Raw genomic sequence first — 19859 nt, 5'->3', positions numbered from 1 at the left:
CGGGCATGCGCGCTGCGTGACCATCAACGGTGCGTCGTTGCCTCCGAGATAGTGCGCGCAAATCTTGGATGCCTTTAGGCGCCTTCGGGTTTAGATTACAGATGACATTGACGTCGCGTTTCTTTTTCTTTTTTTTTTGCCGACGCGTTGACGCGTGCTCCTGTGCTCGAGGCAGCAGCGTCTTTGTACTGTGTTAACACGTGCCTGCCACGTCGATGCAAGCCATGTCCCCGCAATCAGACGTTCTGTGAAACAAGACTGAAACTTAGGCGGCGGGTCCGTCATGAAGTCCCATTAAAGGTGGATGAAGACCCCAAGAGACGAAGCGGGCGGTCTTGGCGAATGAGCTTGGCCTCTATCGTGTGCAAAGCGATTCTTAAGTCACTTTCGCCGCAGTACTCTGCTGTCATGCAGAAAAGCGTAGTGAGATTCGGAAGGGGCTACCAGCGGTCACGGGCACAACACATCTGGCTCGGTAATTACACAAGCGCGCATCCACCGTATCTTTACGAGTACAAGTATGATGGTTGACGTCTAAAAACTTTACTGGCAATTATGCGGAGCTGTTCATGACGTCGCTGCGGCCCTGAGAAACACTGAATCAAAACGTATGCCAACTTTCTTTTGTCGCATACTAATTTTCCATGTTTTCTGGTGATACGAATTTCGGATCATACGAACATTTTTGGTAACCCCGCGAGATTCGTATCACCGAGGTTTTACTGTACACGCTAGCGCACGAACTCACTTGAAGTTAGCATTATATCATTAGGCGACTGGTGTTTATTTATTTATTTATTTATTTATTTATTTATTTATTTATTTATTTATTTATTTATTTATTTATTTATTTATTTATTTATACTTGTGTCAGAGAACAGCCTCTTGGAAGATAACCGTGACTCAAAAATCAACCGTCATCAGGAAGGCGCGAACAAAACTGCATAGGAAAGAGGATAATACTCCCAGTCCTGTAAATAAAATAATTACCTGCCGTAGCGACCACCGCAGTGACTGCGGATTTGGTTGCGTCACAGATGACGGTAAACGAACATCGGCGTCTAGCATGCGATACGGACAGGGCGAAGCTACCATGGTTATTCGTTCTGCCTCAACCACAGCCTCTTCTGTAGGTGCCTCCCTTCTGTAAGCGATCAAAATCCCGGTCGATGGCATGCAAAGCATTTTATCGCCGAATTATTCTGTCTAGAGGTATGTGTTATGGCATATGATCTAGAGGCATATGTCATCAAGCTTACACATCTTCAGCCTTGTATTAAGGCGCACCCAATCTAGCTCTCCCTATCTAACGAAAACCCGGGTGTCTATCCTGAACTATAAGTGAGCGTTTTTCAACGACATGGAATCCTTTGAAAGATTGCTGAAGATTGATCTTCAAACACGTCACAGTTGTTGCCTTAACAAAGGGGAGAAATGCAATGAAGTAAGATCATTACCTATAATGGACGGTGCACTTAATAGGGCAGGAACACTGGCCACTCCAAGCAGTCCACAGACAGCAGCGAGAGTCTCGACGCCCAAGTAGTCGCCGATCAGCACGCCCTTGATGCACAGCAGGTACCCTTCGCACACGCCGACAAGCGCGGTCAGGCCGGCGAGCGTGCCGAAATGGTTCACGCGGGATATGAGGAGCAGGCAGGCGGCTGCCACAGCGAGGCTCGCGGCCGTGAAGGGACAGCGGCTGTTGGCGATCTTGTCCGACACGAAAGGCACCACGATGCGGCCGATCAGCTGACCGGTGGCCGTGTACGTCTGCAGCTGCTTGGCATCCTTCAGGGTCGCCACTCCTTTGTCGATACCGTACTCCACTATGGTGGTGTCGACCATCGTCATCATGTAGTCGATCGTCATGAAGGCGATCAGAAGCACGTAAAACAAGGGGTTCCGCAGCAGTGCCGCGTAGTGTCCCAGGAGACTTGGCGAATTCACCCTCATCTGCTTCGCGCTGACAGGCTTTGTGTGACAGTTCATAGGCAGCGTACTGTTAGCACTGCACGGATTAGTCACCTCTAACTTCGCAACATCGGTCAACAGAATTTTCACACTGGTGTGTTTCGTGGTCTCCTTCTCCATGGGTTTTTCTTTTGGCACTGGATCTTTACTGGCTTCTTCATTTGTGTTGTATCGTCTTGTTAGTCGTCCCATAAGAAGCGGCCGTTTGGGAGTCATTTCGGCGCCTCCGGCTAAGCATCGCACGCCATTCTGACCAAGTGGTGTTGTGGGGTCCTTCGGTGGTGATCTAGCGCACCACACCGGTATGGTCAAGGGTTGTGGATCTCCCAGCAGCATCACCAACGGCACCGCGTGTAGGGCCATCGCTCCGACGAGAAGGAGAGCTCCCTGGGGTCCGTAGATTTCGGCAAAGTAGCCGAGCAATGTGGGACCTATTATGCCCGACGCTGCCCAGCCGGCGTACTTAAAGGCGGTGGCCGTGGCGCGGTACTTGTCGAAGTAGAGTAGAAGGTAGAGCGATAGGCTGATCATGGAGAATCCGGCACCGGCTCCTGCGTAGGCAAGCAAATTACTTTATTAGATGTCTTTGGCTTGCCCTTATACTTTTCACGTTGCCGTGTTACCGAAATACCGGATGAATCTGCGCATGCGCCTACCTTTGCGTAACGTAGACTTGATTTCATGGAACGTAAACTACTCGCCGAATACGTTTTAGGTGTCGGCCATATCGCGCGAATGCTCCTTCATTCGTAGCTACTCGCGATATCCGCTTTTCGGTGACTCCAGCCGCCGAGTCAAAATAAACCAACGTGCGAGCGCCAATTACGATCACGTTGTTTGAGCCGGATTACCGAAGCTAGAGTGACCTAGAATACCGAAGCCGTAAACGTGAGAGGTCCTAAGCCCCTGAGAGGCCGGATAGGTGGCGCCATCTAGCGAAGCCGAGATTAATCAGGTAAGCATAATATTGTTATGGCAGAAACAATGTGCATTCTACTTCTGGTGTAAATGCCTCGCGGCGGCGTAATTACGAATGAGTTGCCTTTTTAATCAGTTTTTTTCCTCAAAAACACTAGGTAAAAAAAAGAAAAATTCTACAGTTCCCACGCCTTGTGGGAATCGATTTCATGCGAAGCAATCAGCGAGTGGTTGTTATGCTGCATTTTTTTGGCTTTGAGCCGAGTGTTACGAGGTAGATCGACGTGTTTTTGCAAGCGTGGTAGCTGTGTGCACATCGTGGCCTTAACAGGCACGTCGACTAGCCTGGCGTTTAAAGGATAACTTCGGGTCTAACGTAACGTCAGCACTCACTTTACAGCACGGACGTGTGTATTATCGAAACGAAGTGCACTTTACGGTGCTATGATGTGAATATCATACCTAACTTTCGTTGGCGTATTCCTCCGGGGAATACGCCAACTGTGTCCTATTACACGAGATAATTTATCTGGCGTATATCGGGGTTGCGGTGGTTCGGAGTGCGACGGGCACCCATTTCAAATGTATTGAGGGGTGTGCGGTAATGATCTGTTTCGTCCTGGCTGGGTCGACTGTGCCTACCGTGGACGTCGGAAATTCAAGCCGCAGATTTTTGGGACAGATTACAGCTGCCCCATAGCACATACAGTACATGCAGTACTGTAAATCGTATCTGTTTTTTTTCTAAACACAGATAGGGATGTTGGGTGCAAGGTGCAGATTCATACAATAGTAGAGTGCACAGTGCTCCGAATCGTTCATTTCTTTTTTTTTTTCAGAAGATAGACAGGGAATGAAAGCGTTCGCTTTTTACGTTTCCGGGAAAGCTTACTGCTCTTCCATAGTAAAGCACTTAGCGCTCTAAATCAACCCCCTATTTTTATGGCGATAGCCATTATATGGACACTCGAGGCGCATTCTTGCCGTCGCCGTGAGGTTCCGTGTAAAGTCCAAATCGATAACATCGCCCCGAGCGTCGCATGTTTCATGTTCGAGTGCAAACGCGCGAGGGCAGCCGACGATCGTAGTTCAAGCGTAGAGGAAACGCGCTGGCCGCTTTTCGTCGCGCGAGAGGCTCACTGAAGGAGCAGGTGCCCAGGAGGCGAGGCTGCGTCGCTCCGACGGCAACTGCCTACTTTTGATCGGCCGGGCGTGGTCGCACTCTCCCTAACTTCGCAGAGATCAACGAACAGCTTATCGACCAGGTTATTTCTACTACCACAACCACGTTTAGGGCGAGCATACACAATCTTGGCCGAGCTATTATAAGTTGGGGCTGCCTGTGCTAGGGGCTGCGGGCTTGGTTACGTCAAAACTGACGGCCAGCGAGCACTCGCAGCCAGCACGAGATAAGGACAGGCCGGGCATTATCATGGTCGTACGTTCCTCCTGATTCGCAACCCCTCACCAAAGATGGCTGCCCCCTGCAAGCGATGAAAATTCTGGTTTGTAGCATCGTACCTGCTGCAAGGTCGCTTCGTTCGCTACAGCGTCCGTGTTCCAGTACCAGAGTGTCTTGTTGAGTTACGCCGGATTGGATGCAAAAGGAGCTAGCTGCTAGCCTTACTTCATATAACATTCCAATTTTTTGCTTTCGCGTTCCTTGCTTCGCTCTTGCGGCGTGACTGTGACTTGTTTTAGAAAAACACTCCCCTTCACTCCGATAGTCGTAAGTTAGGGATACCTTAGAGCTTTGCCACAGTTTAGGCTGTCACCGGCAAAAATGACATCATTCGTAACGTTCTTATTACCAGGTATCAATAGTAGCGTTCGTTATTACAATCCGCAGTATTCATGATCACTGTGATGCTGCTGCGATATCTAAATACTAGGGCCACCTCCGAAGCTGCAACAAACCTCCCATTAATACTGGATGCCTTAAAACGAGACAATGGCTGCCAGCCTTTGTCACAGATTAAGCTCGCTGCCTTTACACGTGAAGAAGGGTGTGGAAAAGAAGCAGAAATGTTTGTATTCGGACCACGTGGTAGAGGGCTATAGGATGAGCAAATACCGAAATGTATATGCAATAGAACGCGTTCAAGGTAAAGTTGCCGGGGAAAGTGGAAAGATTTGAGACAGAAAAATTGCTCAAAATGGATAGTTTCTTCAATTGCAATGGGAATTATTCTGGATAACACACGGAACACCGCTGTGTGCAATTACTTTTGAGAGCGCTAGTAAGTATGTCTGTTCAATAAATCAACAGCACTCGGAAGTACATTGCCCAGCATGTTAGCCGTTATCTTTAACAGCGAAGCTCTTTAGGCCGGAGGTTAGGCCGTTCGGTGCAGCGTCACCAGAACCAATTGGTTCTAGTAACGTTGGTTCGCTGGGCACAGAAACGGCTCGCCGAGCGATGACGTCACCATGCGTAACCTAGCAACGCGTTGGAGGAAGGAAATGATGATAAGAGTAGTGTAGAGGAGGAGACATAAATAAAACGAAAGAAAATGCCCTGGCTAGGCGGGATTCGAACACCGGTACGCACAATCCGAAGGCGAGCATCGCAACCACTAGGCTATCCAGGCACGCTCCAGGCATGACTGCGTTGTTATGGACGACAGAAAGAGAAAAAGATAGAGAGAAAGAGAAAGAGAGAGAGAGAGAAAGAAAGAAAGGAAGACAGGAAGAAAAAAAAACAGAGAAAGAAAGAGAAAGGAATACACACAGAGAAAAAGAAATAAATAGAAAGAGAGAGAAATAAATAGAGAGAGAGAGCCTCAACATGGCTTCCCTAGACTTAACTGCCCCTCTCTGTGCTCATGTGGCTATATCTAGGCTTAAATGACCATCGTTAGGCTAGGCTTGGCTGGTATAGAAGGGCTCCCAGCTCTGCTGTTCCTTCACGCTCGGCCACCAGTGCAAATCTGCCCTAATTCTTTTACCCTTGCCAAAGAACACAAAAGTTTAAACACGTGCTCACATACCGTACACGCCACCGTATAGCGCTGTCATCCATGTGATGTCCGGCGCAAAGGCGGAAGCAACCAAGCCTGTGCAGGTGAGGGCGACTCCGACCAGGGTTAGGTAATAGAGTGGTACCCTCTGTTGTAGCACGCTTTGAACCAGGCCTGGGAAGAGAGAAACTTGCGTTTAGCTTAACCACGAGCGGGGCCGCAGAATCCGAGCCTACGACTCCATACTGTCGCTGCTACTGATCTCGATGTGTTATTTATCTGCCTTCCATTACAACGCGCGCGTGCGTTTTGATACCTATTCAACTCTTGACGGTTGCGAACGATGTACAAGTTCAGAGCCTAGGTTGGGACACCGGGCTGGTCTCTTTACTGTTGCTGGCGATATCGGCTGTACGAAAGTGTACATCATCGTTTGTGGCGGGGTGCCACAGGTGTTTTTACCGTGATCGACTACAGCACTTGAACCGCACAAATTTGATCAGCAACTGCTGCAGACTCAACGTGTCTGTGGGAGCTCCATGCAGCGAATCTCCTCCGCACATTGTCTTTTGAGCGAATGCTCAGCTGCGCACGACGCGACATCGCCTTGTAAATTCTGCGCGGATTTCACCTCAATATCTTGAACGCCGCAGCGCTCATTCTCGGCGACTCTTAGCACCCTTGATGAATTACTTTGCCGCACCGCTACCACAGAAGTGCACACACCTTTTCGCGGCAAGCAAAATCGACCGCTATGCATACTGCCACGGAGACCGTGAGCCGGATTATACGTAACGGCGTCTCACCTATGCTGTTCGACATCACCGTGTAGGTGGACTGGGGCCAGGCGGCCCTTTCGTGGCTGATGCCGAACTCGTCCATGAAGAGGACGTACAGCAGGCCTGCGCAGGACGGCGCCAGGAAGACGAGAAATGCCGAGAAGGTCGCCACCACGGGAACACCCCAGCACCGGTCCAGAATGTGGGCTGGAGGAGACATCCCGGCTGCTTCTGTCGTACTCTGTTCGAACACGTGTTGACAAGAGAGAGAAAGTTTTGTAATGAAAAAAAAATTGTGACTGGTTGAGTCTTCTTAATTAAATGCCTAGTTTCGCATGCCAGAGCCACATTGTTAAGATGATCCCGCCCTAGAGGCCGGACTCACAGCGGAATATAGTGTTCCCCGCCTCGAGTTTCATTTCCTTTTTTTAAAGTGCTCAATAATATGAGCATAGTAGTATTTATTTTTCATTTTTCCTCCATCTTTAAGCGGTCGTCGGGCTTGCGATCGAGCCCTCAAACTGAAAGTTGCAACGCCATAAGCTCTACGGCAATACGGCAGTTTCATACAATATTTCATTGGCTTCCAAAACAACCGTTGTGCTGTGATGGGAGACGTAGCATGATGTTGGACAATAATGGCGACCACTCTCATCCAAATTGCTCAAATTGTGGCTAATGCAAAACGCTATGTTATATTTGGGATGAGGGAATCTCCAATTGAAGATCGATGACGTCACGTAATGGTGCATGTTGCCATCGATGGCACTGTTAGTTGGCGGTGATTCGACATTCGCATTTCGGTCACTCTTCACCTCTTTGATATCCGGGAGGCTCGGAGCAGCCTTTAAAACATCAGCTCCTGAAGTTTTTCCTCGAAGTCTGTTCCGCGTACCATGCGGACCAGGAAACTGCAAAGCAGCATTTCGTTGTTGGCGTATCGTCAAACCAATGTTTTGCATTACAAACCTGCCTAAGCAAACATTTTTTTTGTTACCACCTTCCTCTCGGCCGCCTAGCATAACAGTTGAGTAGTACTCTTTCTTGCTCGGCGTCAGAAGCGATTGGCAACTTCGTTCTTGCATGGAGACTCACGTCGCCATCGTAAACGATAGCCGCGAGAGGCAAAGCATTTAATTGTTCCTGCGGCAGAAGACGTAAATCTAGAAGAGCAGGCAACGTGAAGGACGATGTGTCGCTTAACGAGCACTAAACATACAAGTACCACTCAGTGTACGTTAACTATGCGAACTTTTGAGGGGTGAAATAAGACGGCGCGGTAACAAACCTTGTACAATGATGTAAACTAAATACACGGCAGACAAGGCCTAAGTTAATGTACGACGCAAGGAAAGACAATTTTGTCGGTCAGAAATAGCTTCTAGAAGCCTGCTCCTGCTTGCCAATGTCGAGAGGATTCAGGACTGAGGCCAGTCCGCATCCAACAAGTGAGGCAATTCGAGAAAATCGGCGGCTAAAGTGCTGCACTGCTACATCTTGAACTTCGCGGGATCGATTCTCGGCACACGGCGGCCGTCCTTCAGTGGTTCGCGAAATGCAAAAACGCCCGTGTGTGTTGATTCACGTGCACGTCCAACTTCCCGTACCAAGGCCTCGACTGCGCAGCTGAAACTGCGCATTCGATCGACTATGTTACGCGCATGTTTCATTCAGAGCCGCAAAAAATGCGTAGCGGCACGATTCACACGTGCTTTGAAACGCTCCGCTCATAAATTCTTATCTTTATTTGAAACCAGGCGTAATAAAGCGAGAAATGCGGTCGCTATGCGCGTGTTACACAAAAAATAATGTACAATAAATGTCTGCCGACGTTCTAAGAAAGGGCTGGAACGCGAGTTGGCCACGGGACACATATTTTTACAGCCAACTTTATTACTAAAGCTGCGCATTCAGCTCTTTTCTTTTTGTTCTGGGAGCAATAAAGATACCACTACCACCTCATGTATGTCGTCACAACAGATCAGCTAAATTGCATATTTGTGTACGTAGAGGTGTGATGACATGCCACTGAGTGTACGCCTGCAGCAGTATTGAACACAAACACATCAGGATAAATCGCAAAGTAAATGTAACTGGTATCGAAGCTTCCATAGAAGCTCATAAGTTCAGAAGATGGTCGCTCACCAGCTGCTTATGGGGCTTAGTGCAATCAGTGTGAGGATAGAACACTTACAGTGGAACCAAAAATAAAGTGAATGTGACGCAATATTCGGTAGAAAAAGTGACGTCATGTTGGTCCTAGCAGGAAGTTTGGCCTAAATATGGCTTTCGTAGGCTCCTGATCGCGAAGGACTCGCGTTAAGGCGAGCCGGCTAGTTTTTGGCTAGTGCGCTTCAAGTCAACACCAACTGAACTAATATCGGCTCACGACTAGACAGTGTTTAAGTGTACTGCCGTTTAATTAGAATTGCTTTTACTAGGAAACTTTGTCCTTGGAACTTTTATTCTGCGATCGTGGCATCTTCCGCAGCTAGATTAAAATAAGCAACAGCGTACATCTGATATTTGCAGCGTTCCCTATTTGCTTCGCACGTAAGCGTGTGCCTTAAACTCCACATTGCTTGAGTGTTTCGTGTGCTTCAGTTCTAACGAGGAGAAATGACACCTAGTCACGGAAATATATGAAATTTGAGATTTAGTCAATGTTCGCAGTATCGCAGTTTTATTACACTGTTACACAATGAGCAACACGTGGTAATAAGTACAAAAAGTGCGTGGACACTACGTGCACTATGTTTTGCCTTATGCTCCGATAAATTAACCTTACGTGTAACGTATAAAGGCACACGAATTGCACAGCGCGAAAGATAACTTAGCGATCTGCTCACGCTAATCCGAACCGCTGCTCTGGTTCCTGATCTAGCAGACAAGGGTCGCCAGGCGTACGTGTGTTGCTATTGCATCATTGCATAGCACATTGTTTCCGCGCGTACTGAGGAAAGCGCTCCGCTTTAAATGTTTGCCGCATCATTCCGTTGCCCGTTTGACACTGTACTCAACACGTTCACCAGTGATGAAACGCACCTCACAACTCCGCGCACAGCAAAAATTCTCACCGCAACAATTCAGAGAACGCGTGCAAGTGATAAACGCCAAAACACGTGAGGGGCGTGTTGTCGCAGACAAACTTTACCAGCGCACCTTTCCACACACCGCAAGGGCTGCCCTGAATGATCATGGCTTGCGCGTCTCCTCAGATGGCGCTAAATAGTTTTTCGTAATAATTAAACTCTGTCATAAATTATTTGCACATTGCGACTACATAATACTGTTCGAGAAATAAATACAATTCGTAAACTTAAAGATTGCTTCGTCCTTGAATGGAATTTGGTTTTTATATATTAGTGTTTGTTCCCTCCACATATATAGTCCCGCTTCAATCGCAGCCCCTTTAACTCCCCTTGCTGACGTTGCTGGCTATAGGTTCTGAACCGCTTTTCTACCGAAGCTTCGCCATCTACAGTGAAACCTCGGTGATACGAATCTCGCGGGGTGACCAAAAATATTCGTATCATCCGAAATTCGTATCACCAGAAAACATATAAAATTAGTATGCGACAAAAGAAAGTTGGCATATGTTTTGATTCAGTGTTTTTCAGGGCCGCAACGACGTCATGAGCAGCTCTGAATGGTTGCCAGTAAAGTTTTTAAATGACAACAATCATACTTGTATATAAGGTGCACGCGAGCGTGTGTAATTAATGAACCAGATGTGTTGTGCCCCGAGACCGCTAGTAGCCCCTTCCTAATCGTACTACGCTTTTCTGCATGACACCAAAGTACTGCGGCGAAAGTGACTTAAGAAGCGCTTTGCACACGATAGATGGAGGCCAAGCTCCTTCAAGACCGTCCGCTTCGTCTCTTGGGGTCTTCGTCCACCTTTAATGGGACTTCATGACGGACCCGCAGCCCAAGTTTCAGTCTTGTTTCATAGAACGTCTGATTGCGGGGACATGGCTTGCATCGACGTGGCAGGCACGTGTTAACACAGTACAAAGACGCTGCTGCCTCGAGCACAGGAGCACGCGTCAACGCGTCGAAAAAAAAAAGAAAGCGCGATGACAACGTCATCTGTAACCTAAACGCGAAGGCGCCTTAAGGCCTCCAATATTCGCGCGCACTATCTCGGAGGCAACGACGCAACGTTGATGGTCGCGCAGCGCGCATGCCCGCGCCCGCGCGTGACTGCCGCGTCTTCCGCGACAGCGCCGGCCGTACCTGTTCGTACCTGTGCGCTAGCGTACGTTTGTATCAAACGTTGCGGGGTGCAAATCAGTTCGCAACAAAGAGAGAGAGAGAAGAAATAGTAGAGAAGAAAAGGCAGGGAGGTTAACCAGTATAGGACAACCGGTTTGCTACCCTACTGTACCCCAATACATTGCAGGCTAATGGGCCTTGGCCGGGACCACAGAAAAATTCGTATCACCCAGAAATTCGTACGAGCCGTGATTGTATCACCGAGGTTTTACTGTATTTGGATCAACCTTGTAAACTGTCCGCAACTAGCCCTTTGATGCTGTCTTAGAACGACTCCTACGTGATTGGCCAGAATCTCGCTCGCGTCATGCGAAAGCATCATATTTGTCAGGTTCACTTTCTAACCGTTACAAGATAGCACACCTTGTCTCAGCCGTTTTGAACTAGTGTGGGCTTCTGTTTAGTTTTGCGCCATAGTTTGGGCGCAATGTAGAATCAGCACATGGCGTCGCTCAGTTTAGCATCGGGATTTCGCGCGTATCGTCCGCTGGCTATTCATTCGCGCATGTGTTGTTTAGCAAGTGTGGCACTTCACTGAAACTCAACTATCTCACAGCAGCAGTTGAGAATCGGTCCTGTGACTGCAGACTGAATTTTCTAGCGCACAGCCGGCATGCTGTCGCCCTTCGATTCGACGACGGAGCTTTTTCTTCTAGTTTTTTCTTTGTCATCTGTTAGCGTATATTTTACAACGTTATATCCGTGACGGAAATACGTCAGTGATGTCTTGGCGAAACCAGGTATAAAACACTTTCGTGTTAAAAACAGAGGTTCACAAACTTCCTGTCACTACACCTTTAATATGGCCTTTTGGGGATACCACCGAAAATGTCGTTTTCACTGAGCGTTGATAGGCTGATTGAAGAAAGGCGGGCAAGTAGTCGCTTCAGTGATTGAACCTGCGACATTCTACGTCACGCAAAGCGACACTGTCACTGAAAGTGACCGTCTCGGAATGCTGTTCCTGGAAGCACCGGTGCGCATCGTTAAAGGGCCCCTCACCAGGTTTGACAATATTGAGCTAACGAGCGCAATGCATACACTGGGCGTTCACGATCACATCTGCCAAAATTTGCAACGCTACGCGCCGCGGAAATGGGTCAAATTTCAAGATGACCGCTGCTTGCCCTTCCTCTCGCGGGCGCGCGCTTTAGAGAATGAGGGGATGACGTACATGAGAAAATGGCCCTACGTAGATGGTAGTGCTTATAGTGTACTAGAATAATTTCCAGTACACTATAGTAGTGCTGTGACGTCGCTCCTCTACGTAGACGACTGTGCTCTGACGTCGCCAACAGTAGCAGGTGACACTGCGATAATTATTTGACACGACATGTGTAGTTTGTGTAATTTGTTGCTTGAATAGATTAATAAAACTTGAGAGAAATAATGAGACACACAAAGGGAATGTGTGCGTCGTTTTCATTTTTTTTCGTGAATTGCAGCGAGATGCGGGGCTAATGTGCCTCCCTTTCTCATGCGTTCGTGTCCCCGCTGTTAGCGCATCGAGCAGACGCCAGCCCTGGAAACGAAAGAAATGTTCTGTCGCGTTCGAGCACTCATTATGCTCATTTATTCTACCGCGTCCAAGTAAACGTTAATGCGGCACTGGCTCATGAACCGCCACTCTCGTGCCCGTACAAATGTCTCAACTTTCATGCCCGTCCCGCAGAAACAGGCAGTACACCACACAGAACGCCGACAAAACGCCCACGGCCGCTACATAAAAAAAACGTTAGCGGCCGTGCAACGCATAGAGTTTCCTACAATACTTACTAGAGGGAACTCTGGCGCTAGTGTCTATGGGAGCTGCAACGCATGACGCGTCAGCCAGCATGGGAATGATGGGTAGTACACAAATTTGTCTAAACTTCGTACTTTCGGCTCCGTTTGGCTCTGCGTCGGCTGCATCCGCTTTGTCGCAAAACGAATTTCAGTAGATGTAGATGTAGATGTAGATCCTGTACAGCTGGCAATTTCAGTAAAAGACAGCAGTTTCACTTCGCCACTTTCTCTTCTTTAGGCTCAGCGATTGAAATCTGGTCACGAAGTTCACAACGATCCATTCTTTAATCCGAAAAAAAAACAAAACATAGCAATAAACAAAGCCACAAGTACGTTTGAAGCCGTAAGCACGAAGACTAGGCAAATTTGTGTACTACCCATCAATCCCATGGTAGCTGAACGATCGCAGAGCCAGAGTCCCCTCTAGTTAATTTTAGGAAACTCTATGGTGCAACCAAGGAGGTTAAAAGAAAATTTTTGTAACCTCCTTGGGTGCAACGCCGCTCGCGTGCTCGGGCTGGCTCGGGCACGTCATGCGCACGTGACCATGCATGCGCATGGCGTGTTCATGCGTATGCGTCAAGTGAAGAGGGCAGGGAAGGGATTTGGCTTGCGAAGGCTACACGGGGCGAGTGACAAGGGTTTGAAACTCGCCTTCTCCCATCATGGTTTCGCGCCGCTACAAATTATTGTTTTTCTCAGCTCGTAATGAACCCATTTGAAAAATTCTTGCGGCATACTGCTCTTCATTCGGCACGCAACAACTTCCAAGCGTCTAACTAAAATTCGCTATGTGGCCTGGTGAGGGGCCTTAAGGAAAAGGAAAGGCTGGTGATATAGACGATGACTATTGTTTCTGAGGAAAACATACTCGTGAGAGGGTGAACGCTGTTTTTATAGCGTGTATGTCTCGGTCGTCATGTGCTCCACGCTCTCACAAGGAATGGCTTATTTGAGGCCATCTTCGTGTTCTACGACGATAGTCGCCGTCCATCTGGCATCACTTTCCTCGTCTTATCACCGCGTGCCCCGTATATCGAGGTCACGAGCGGCACGCCAGTTATCAGCGTGACATAACATTCTTGATAGGAAGTGGCGAGCGCGTCTTTTTCAAGACAGGAAGCCGAGGAGAGTTAGATGACGAATGCGTGTTACTCCTCCTGTGATATGGAAAACGTTTTTATTCAACGTAGTGGGTTGTTGGGCTAGTTTGTTCAGCACATTGCGTATAGCAGCGCAGAAGCGGTTCGGAAGAAGATACGCGAAGCCGTCACTTTCCAGTCCTGTGCACTTTCTTCCGAACCGCTCCTGCGCTCCGCTACGCAAGATTCTTTTTATTGCAACTGGTACTGTAAATATGTCATTATTACCACTTATGTACTGTTTAGCAGACCCCCTTTCTGTAATGTCTTAATGGCGCTGAGGGTACTGTGCTAAAAAAATCACACGATCCGTTGTGCATGTGCCTAAAACGACTGGAAGGCGAAAGCCACCTTCTTTCTATTCTCAGTCGATTGTAACCCGAAGGTCGCGGGATCGAATCCCGGCCGCGGCGGCTGCATTTTAGTTGGAGGCGAAAATGTTTCATCATATAGCAGGTAGCGCAAAGATTACGGGGACACAAGAAAGCAACATAAACACGAGACGAGCGCTAATGTTTGAGGCCAGTGCGCTTAGATTTAGGTGCACGTTAAAGAACCCCAGGTGGTCGACATTTTCAGAGCCCTCCAATACGGCGTCTCTCATAATCAAATCGTGGTTTTGGGACGTTAAACCACAGATATTATTATTATGTTCAGTCGATTGTATTGATGCCACCCGTAAGCTTTCCACCCAAGATGGTATCGCAGTGCCTCCTGGTTCGGAGGAATTGGAAGCTTTCTTCCTCTGACGTGGTTTTGCAGGGCCTCAGTGATCGCCCTGCCCTTGACACGTGACGACGCCATGATGTCACGTCACGTGACGTCATGGTGAATTGACGACGACGTCGCAAGTTTTGGTGACCAGTGATATTATGATAACGTCGTAGGGTGACGTCATCACATTATGATTTCTTTCATCACTCCTGTTGACGCCGCCGACGCCGAAGGTAACTTTTCACGTTTGATGAGCCATCTAAGGCTTTCGCCTTAATAAATAAACAAAAATGACGATTATTGTTGTGGGACGAAAAGCGCTCTCTAAAGATGGACTCTCTCTTTAGACTACGGTTAAACAGATTGCCAGAATGATCCGTCGCATCACCTACCATAAAAAAGGCATGAAAGAAAAGGATACCCTCCGGCTTGTCCAGGCCTTGGTTATGAGCAGAGTGACGTATGGCCTTCCGTACCACTTGCTCGACAGAAGCGAGGGGAGCCAGGTGGATGCCCTCATTAGAAGCGCTTTTAAGGCAGCACTCGGTCTACCCACGAGCACTCCGACCCAGCGGCTCCTAGCTCTTGGTATACATAACTCTTATGCTGAGCTAAGCGCGGCGGTCTTCATCTCTCAGAGGAATCGCCTAAGTGAAACTTCTGGAAGCAGGGCAATACTCACTAGGATAGGGATCTCGCCCCACCCCCAGCACATTGATGAGGAGCTGGTCGACGTAGTTCAAGAGGTACGGAGTAAGATCTCGGTCGCACCGGTGCCCAAAAAATATGCATCACGACTTCCACGTTGAGCGACGTAAGGCGAGAGTCAACTGGCTCTGAAAGCAGTTCGGGTCAACTTCTAATGTCACGTACGTCGATGCGGCCAGTTACGATTGGCAAAGACATGTAATTACGGTCGTCGACAACAAGATGACGCTGCTGACGAGTGCCTCCGTGCGCACGACCTCGGCCACAAAGGCAGAGACAATGGCCATAGCCTTAGCCGTAAGGTTTCAGGAGCGCAAAGGCGAGCCGTCAATTATTCTATCCGACTCCCAGGAGGCCTGTCGGCTCTTTTTAACCGGCCGCCTTCCCGCTATGGCGCTGAGGCTGCTAACACCCAAACTCACTCGCCACCATCGGTTGATCTGCTGCCCAGGGCACGCAGGGCTCGAGGGCAACGAAAGAGCGGACGCTCTAGCTCGCGCATTTTGTAACCGAGCGGAGAATCTCTCTATTTCGTTGACCGTGCCAATTCTACCTAGGGAGATTCTTGCTCACCAGCGCTTCACGCGACAAAAATGTGGTACGCCTCACAGATCCCTCAATGGGGAAGAGGCCGCTGACCTTCGAAAAATTCAGACGGATGTATTCCCGCATCTACTTAAATTACACGCAATACACCCAACGCTTTACCCGGCCGTGTGTCCGTGGTGCGGCGGCAGACCGACTCTATACCACATCTCGTGGGGATGCGGTCATAAACCAAGCGACTTAACCAATTTCCTCGGCAAACCTCTAATACCTAGTACGGAGCAGTGGGAGGCACAACTCGCCAGCTCGGACCCGGGAGTGTAGCTAGCGCTCCTGGATCATGTCCGGCGGGCAGCTAAGGCCAGTGGAGCCCTGAACGTAGGGCCCCAGCCATAGAAGCTCCAAGATCCCCCTTTCCCCTTTCCCTTGAATAAAGTTTCACTCTCTCTCTCTCTTTAGAATGCAGTATACACTAAGGCGAACGTTCTAAGGCATAAATACCCTGTCGAGAATAGACGCTGCAAGGGGCCTTCACTCGTTCGCTGACAAAATGTCGAAAACTTGGTTGAGCGATCCAAGTGTCTGGGATCGTCGCCTACATAAACTAGACCCATCGAGGACGCTGCAAATTCCATTGCAGCTCTCCCGCCATGACGCAACTTTACTGTGCCGCCCGTGGTTAGGAGTCGCTTTCACGAAGGCGTACTCTTATCGCATAGGAATGGCAGACTCCTCCGAATGTGACTCGTGCAACAGTTACGAAACAATAGAACATCTACTGCGTTTCTGTGATCTTTTTGTGAGCGAACACAACGTTCTTCGCATTGCGCTGAACAAACCAGACGACAGACCGTTTTCAGAAGAGAGGATCCTCTGATCGCGGCCGTACACGTCACAGGCCAGCAAAACGACGCGGGCACTCATACTGTTCTTAAAATCGACCGGGTTGCGCGATGGCATGTAGGCGTGTAATGGACAGGCGCACATGTACCCTGACAGTGCTTTCTTCCCTCTTCTTTCTTTCTTTTGATCCCTTTATTCCTTCCCCCCAGTGTAGGGTAGCAAACCGGACTACCGCCTGGTTGACCTCCCTGCCTTTCCTTCCTCCTCCTTGGGGAGTCTTTTTATCGCACAACAATAATCGCCATCTGGCTTGCTTGCATTTCCTTTCTCTAAAACTGTGCGCCCGCAATTTTCCTATCAATAATGTTACGTCACGCTGATAGCCGCACGCCGATGGAGGTCGGGCACGCGGCGATGGCGCAACGAAAGCACGCGAAATGGATTACCGTTATTGTTGTGTGGCAGAAAGACATCGCTAATACTTCTTTTCTTATTTTTATTTTTTGCCTATCAAGGAGAAGGAGAGAAAGGAAAGGCAGGGATGTTAACCAGTCTAGGAGGACCGGTATGCTAATATATAATAATAGTTACACCCTCAGAGGCGCCTTTCTATAACATAACGATCCTCTTTTTTCTTGAAAATGCGGCGCTCGTCACTTTCGAATGTGCACTGACAGTGCGCACGCTTTTTGTGACAGTGAAATGTGCGGTTAACTTAGTTGACCCGTCCCGCCGAGGCGAGGCTCGTGCCCACGTTATTCGTGTCCTTCTTTGGCTGCCACGGTGGAAGTTCGTTTCCCCTCTTTCTAATGAGGAACGGAAGGCTGTCAGGCGACTTTAGGCAAGCACTGCAATCGTGATCTTCCCGCCGACAAGGGGAATGCGGCTGTACTAATGAACACGGCTGTTTACAAAACCTAGGTGTTCGCTGTGCTTGACGACCAGGACGCTTACGTCCGTCTTAGCCGAGACCCGACCTTGAAGGTACAGAGAGACTTCCACAACTAATGAAACCGAAGGCAATGAAGCCAAAGAATGCGTAAGGGGCATCATTTGTGGTTTCTTAATTGTGTTGTGTAATGGTTCTCGCCTAAATTGAAGGGAATGAAAGTGGACGAAAAACCACCCTTTCCTTCGATGGGATCCGATCCCACAACGTTCTAACAGGACTTGCTTCGCAGGCTGTGGCTTCAGATCCCACAGACGGAAAGGATGATTTTTCGTCCACTTTCATTCCTTTCGATTTAAGAGAGAATCATTACACCACACAATTAAGAAACCACAAATGATGTCCCCTATACCTTGCCTAGCTTAATTGTCTGTCAGTTTTGTTAGTTGTGTATATTGCATAAAAAAATGGGCCGCCATCCCGCCCTGCGAACGTGACGGTCCAGCGAAGCTATATCAAACACCCCACAGGCTGATGGGGGGGGGGGGGTATGTTTTATGTTTTATTACTATTTTAGAGTAATAGTAGTGATAATAATCGCTTTGTTGTCGCTGCTGTAGACCGTGATCACTTCTGCGACCACCTTCAGCAAGACGACCTTGTTCCTTTCATCGAGCATTGTACACACGCTGTTCTTCTTGTGTCTTTAATTTCCGCGGTCTACCCATGGCGGTCTTAGAATGCACTGATTGAGTTGCCACACGCGTCTCCCTTTTCTATATAAAAGCGGTAAACACGCGGGGAGAAGGAAGGGCCGTTGGACGGCATGCGAAGCCCTCGTGTGAAGTGCAAAGCAGCTGCAACCTAATCTTTACAAGGATCTCGTGGGAGGGTGTTAACATTGTTCACAGGCGCCTTATCATCCATCATGCGGTTTTGATGCTTGTTTTGTTGTTTTATTTATTGAAACGAATACTGAGTTCTCTGCTGTATGCCTGATTGCAAAGAAAGGTATGTCGTCTGCCTTTTCCTAAATCACCAAGAGGTCGAAATTTAGTTGTGGCGTTGCAGCTGTGCACGAGTCTATAGCGAACGCTAGCGGAGTTACACGCGTTTGCTCGTTTCGCTCTTTCCTTCGTTACGCTGCGCTCGTCGGCTGGTCTGTCCACCTCTCCGAATGCCCTTCCTCAGCGTCAGAGGTGAAATCGCAAGGAGCGCGCGCGTCTGCCAGTAGAGGAGCACGCGAGCGTCTGTGGTGAGTAGTGGGATTTGCCCAACTTCTGTGCCACATACACTTTATAGGAGATTTGTGCTGTCGCCACGAAATTTTAAGGACAATGAGAGGTACGCGGCTTCGCTGTTAAAAACAAAAACAAAAAACATTGTCATTCCATATGCACGTAAACTATCGCACGAGCTCAGGAATGCAGCAGGCAGATTCACTGCAAATGTTCTCTTTTCTATCACTAATGAGGTTAGCAAAACTGACGGAAAATTGTTAAGGGAAGTTGCCACGCGCAGCTTCAGGCGTTAACACGAAGGCACTCCACGGTGGGGGGACCCGTCACTTTAACGCCTGGAGGAATAAAAAACAACAAGGAGGGAGTGTCACGTGACATTTTTGAAGCCCAGCAAAAAAAATGAAACAGGGGCATGCTGGGAGATGAGCACCCCCACGTGATAGGCAGTCGGTGAGTTTTGGAGTACGAGGGGGGAGCGACGTCCGAGGAGGTTGGCTTGTGGACGCTAGGCGCGCGCTAGTCACATTTTGTTTCTCTTCATGAGCCCGCCAAGAAAAGAAATGAAACAAAAGCATTATGGTATATGAATGAGCCACGAACGCGAGGAGCAAGCGACTTCAGAGATGGTTGGCTTGTGAACGCTAGGCGTGCTCCCTCCTATTTTTTAACACGAAAGTGCTTTATGCCGGCGTCCACCACGGCTCCACTGACGTATTTCCGTCACGGATATGACGTTGTAAATTATAAAGACTAACAGTGGGCAAAGAAAATAACCAGAAGAAAAGTTCCGTCACCGGGAATCGAACTTTCGACCCATCGCTCCGCAACGCGCAGCGCGAAACGATTAGGCCACGGACGGCACGTTCCTCACAATTCTAACGGCGAGCTATTTATATACACCATTTGCCGGTGGCGATACTCAGAGATCCGTGTTACAGCGTGTTTTCGTTATCAGTAGAGAGACGGCGCGAAGGGCTCGAAGAGCGCGCTTTAAAAGTCGCCGCCGCTGCGACGAGCGCCCGCCTCTACAGGGCGTGGTCGCTCGTGCGCGCGCTTATCTCGTGATCGCCGTGGTTCGTACA

The 19859-nt window shown here is 48.8% G+C and overlaps 1 protein-coding gene across 2 annotated transcripts in view; it reads right to left on the bottom strand.

The window, feature by feature from the left end:
* LOC119390154 (monocarboxylate transporter 9) overlaps positions 1–19859 on the bottom strand; it is an 86173-nt gene that overhangs the window by 58140 nt on the left and 8174 nt on the right. For both annotated transcript variants that reach the window (XM_049414683.1, XM_037657717.2), the window contains exons 2-4: positions 6659–6872; positions 5883–6026; positions 1458–2525 (exon numbers count right to left, since the gene is read on the bottom strand). In XM_049414683.1, the coding sequence (XP_049270640.1) occupies positions 1458–2525; positions 5883–6026; positions 6659–6851 (1405 nt within the window). In that variant the 5' untranslated portion in view covers positions 6852–6872. The remainder of the gene's footprint in view (positions 1–1457; positions 2526–5882; positions 6027–6658; positions 6873–19859) is intronic.

The sequence above is a fragment of the Rhipicephalus sanguineus genome, chromosome 4, assembly GCF_013339695.2.
Source record: "Rhipicephalus sanguineus isolate Rsan-2018 chromosome 4, BIME_Rsan_1.4, whole genome shotgun sequence".
In the NCBI taxonomy this organism is placed as follows: domain Eukaryota; kingdom Metazoa; phylum Arthropoda; class Arachnida; order Ixodida; family Ixodidae; genus Rhipicephalus; species Rhipicephalus sanguineus.
Note: the sequence above shows the minus strand (reverse complement) of the source record. Positions and strands in the feature narration are given on the sequence as shown.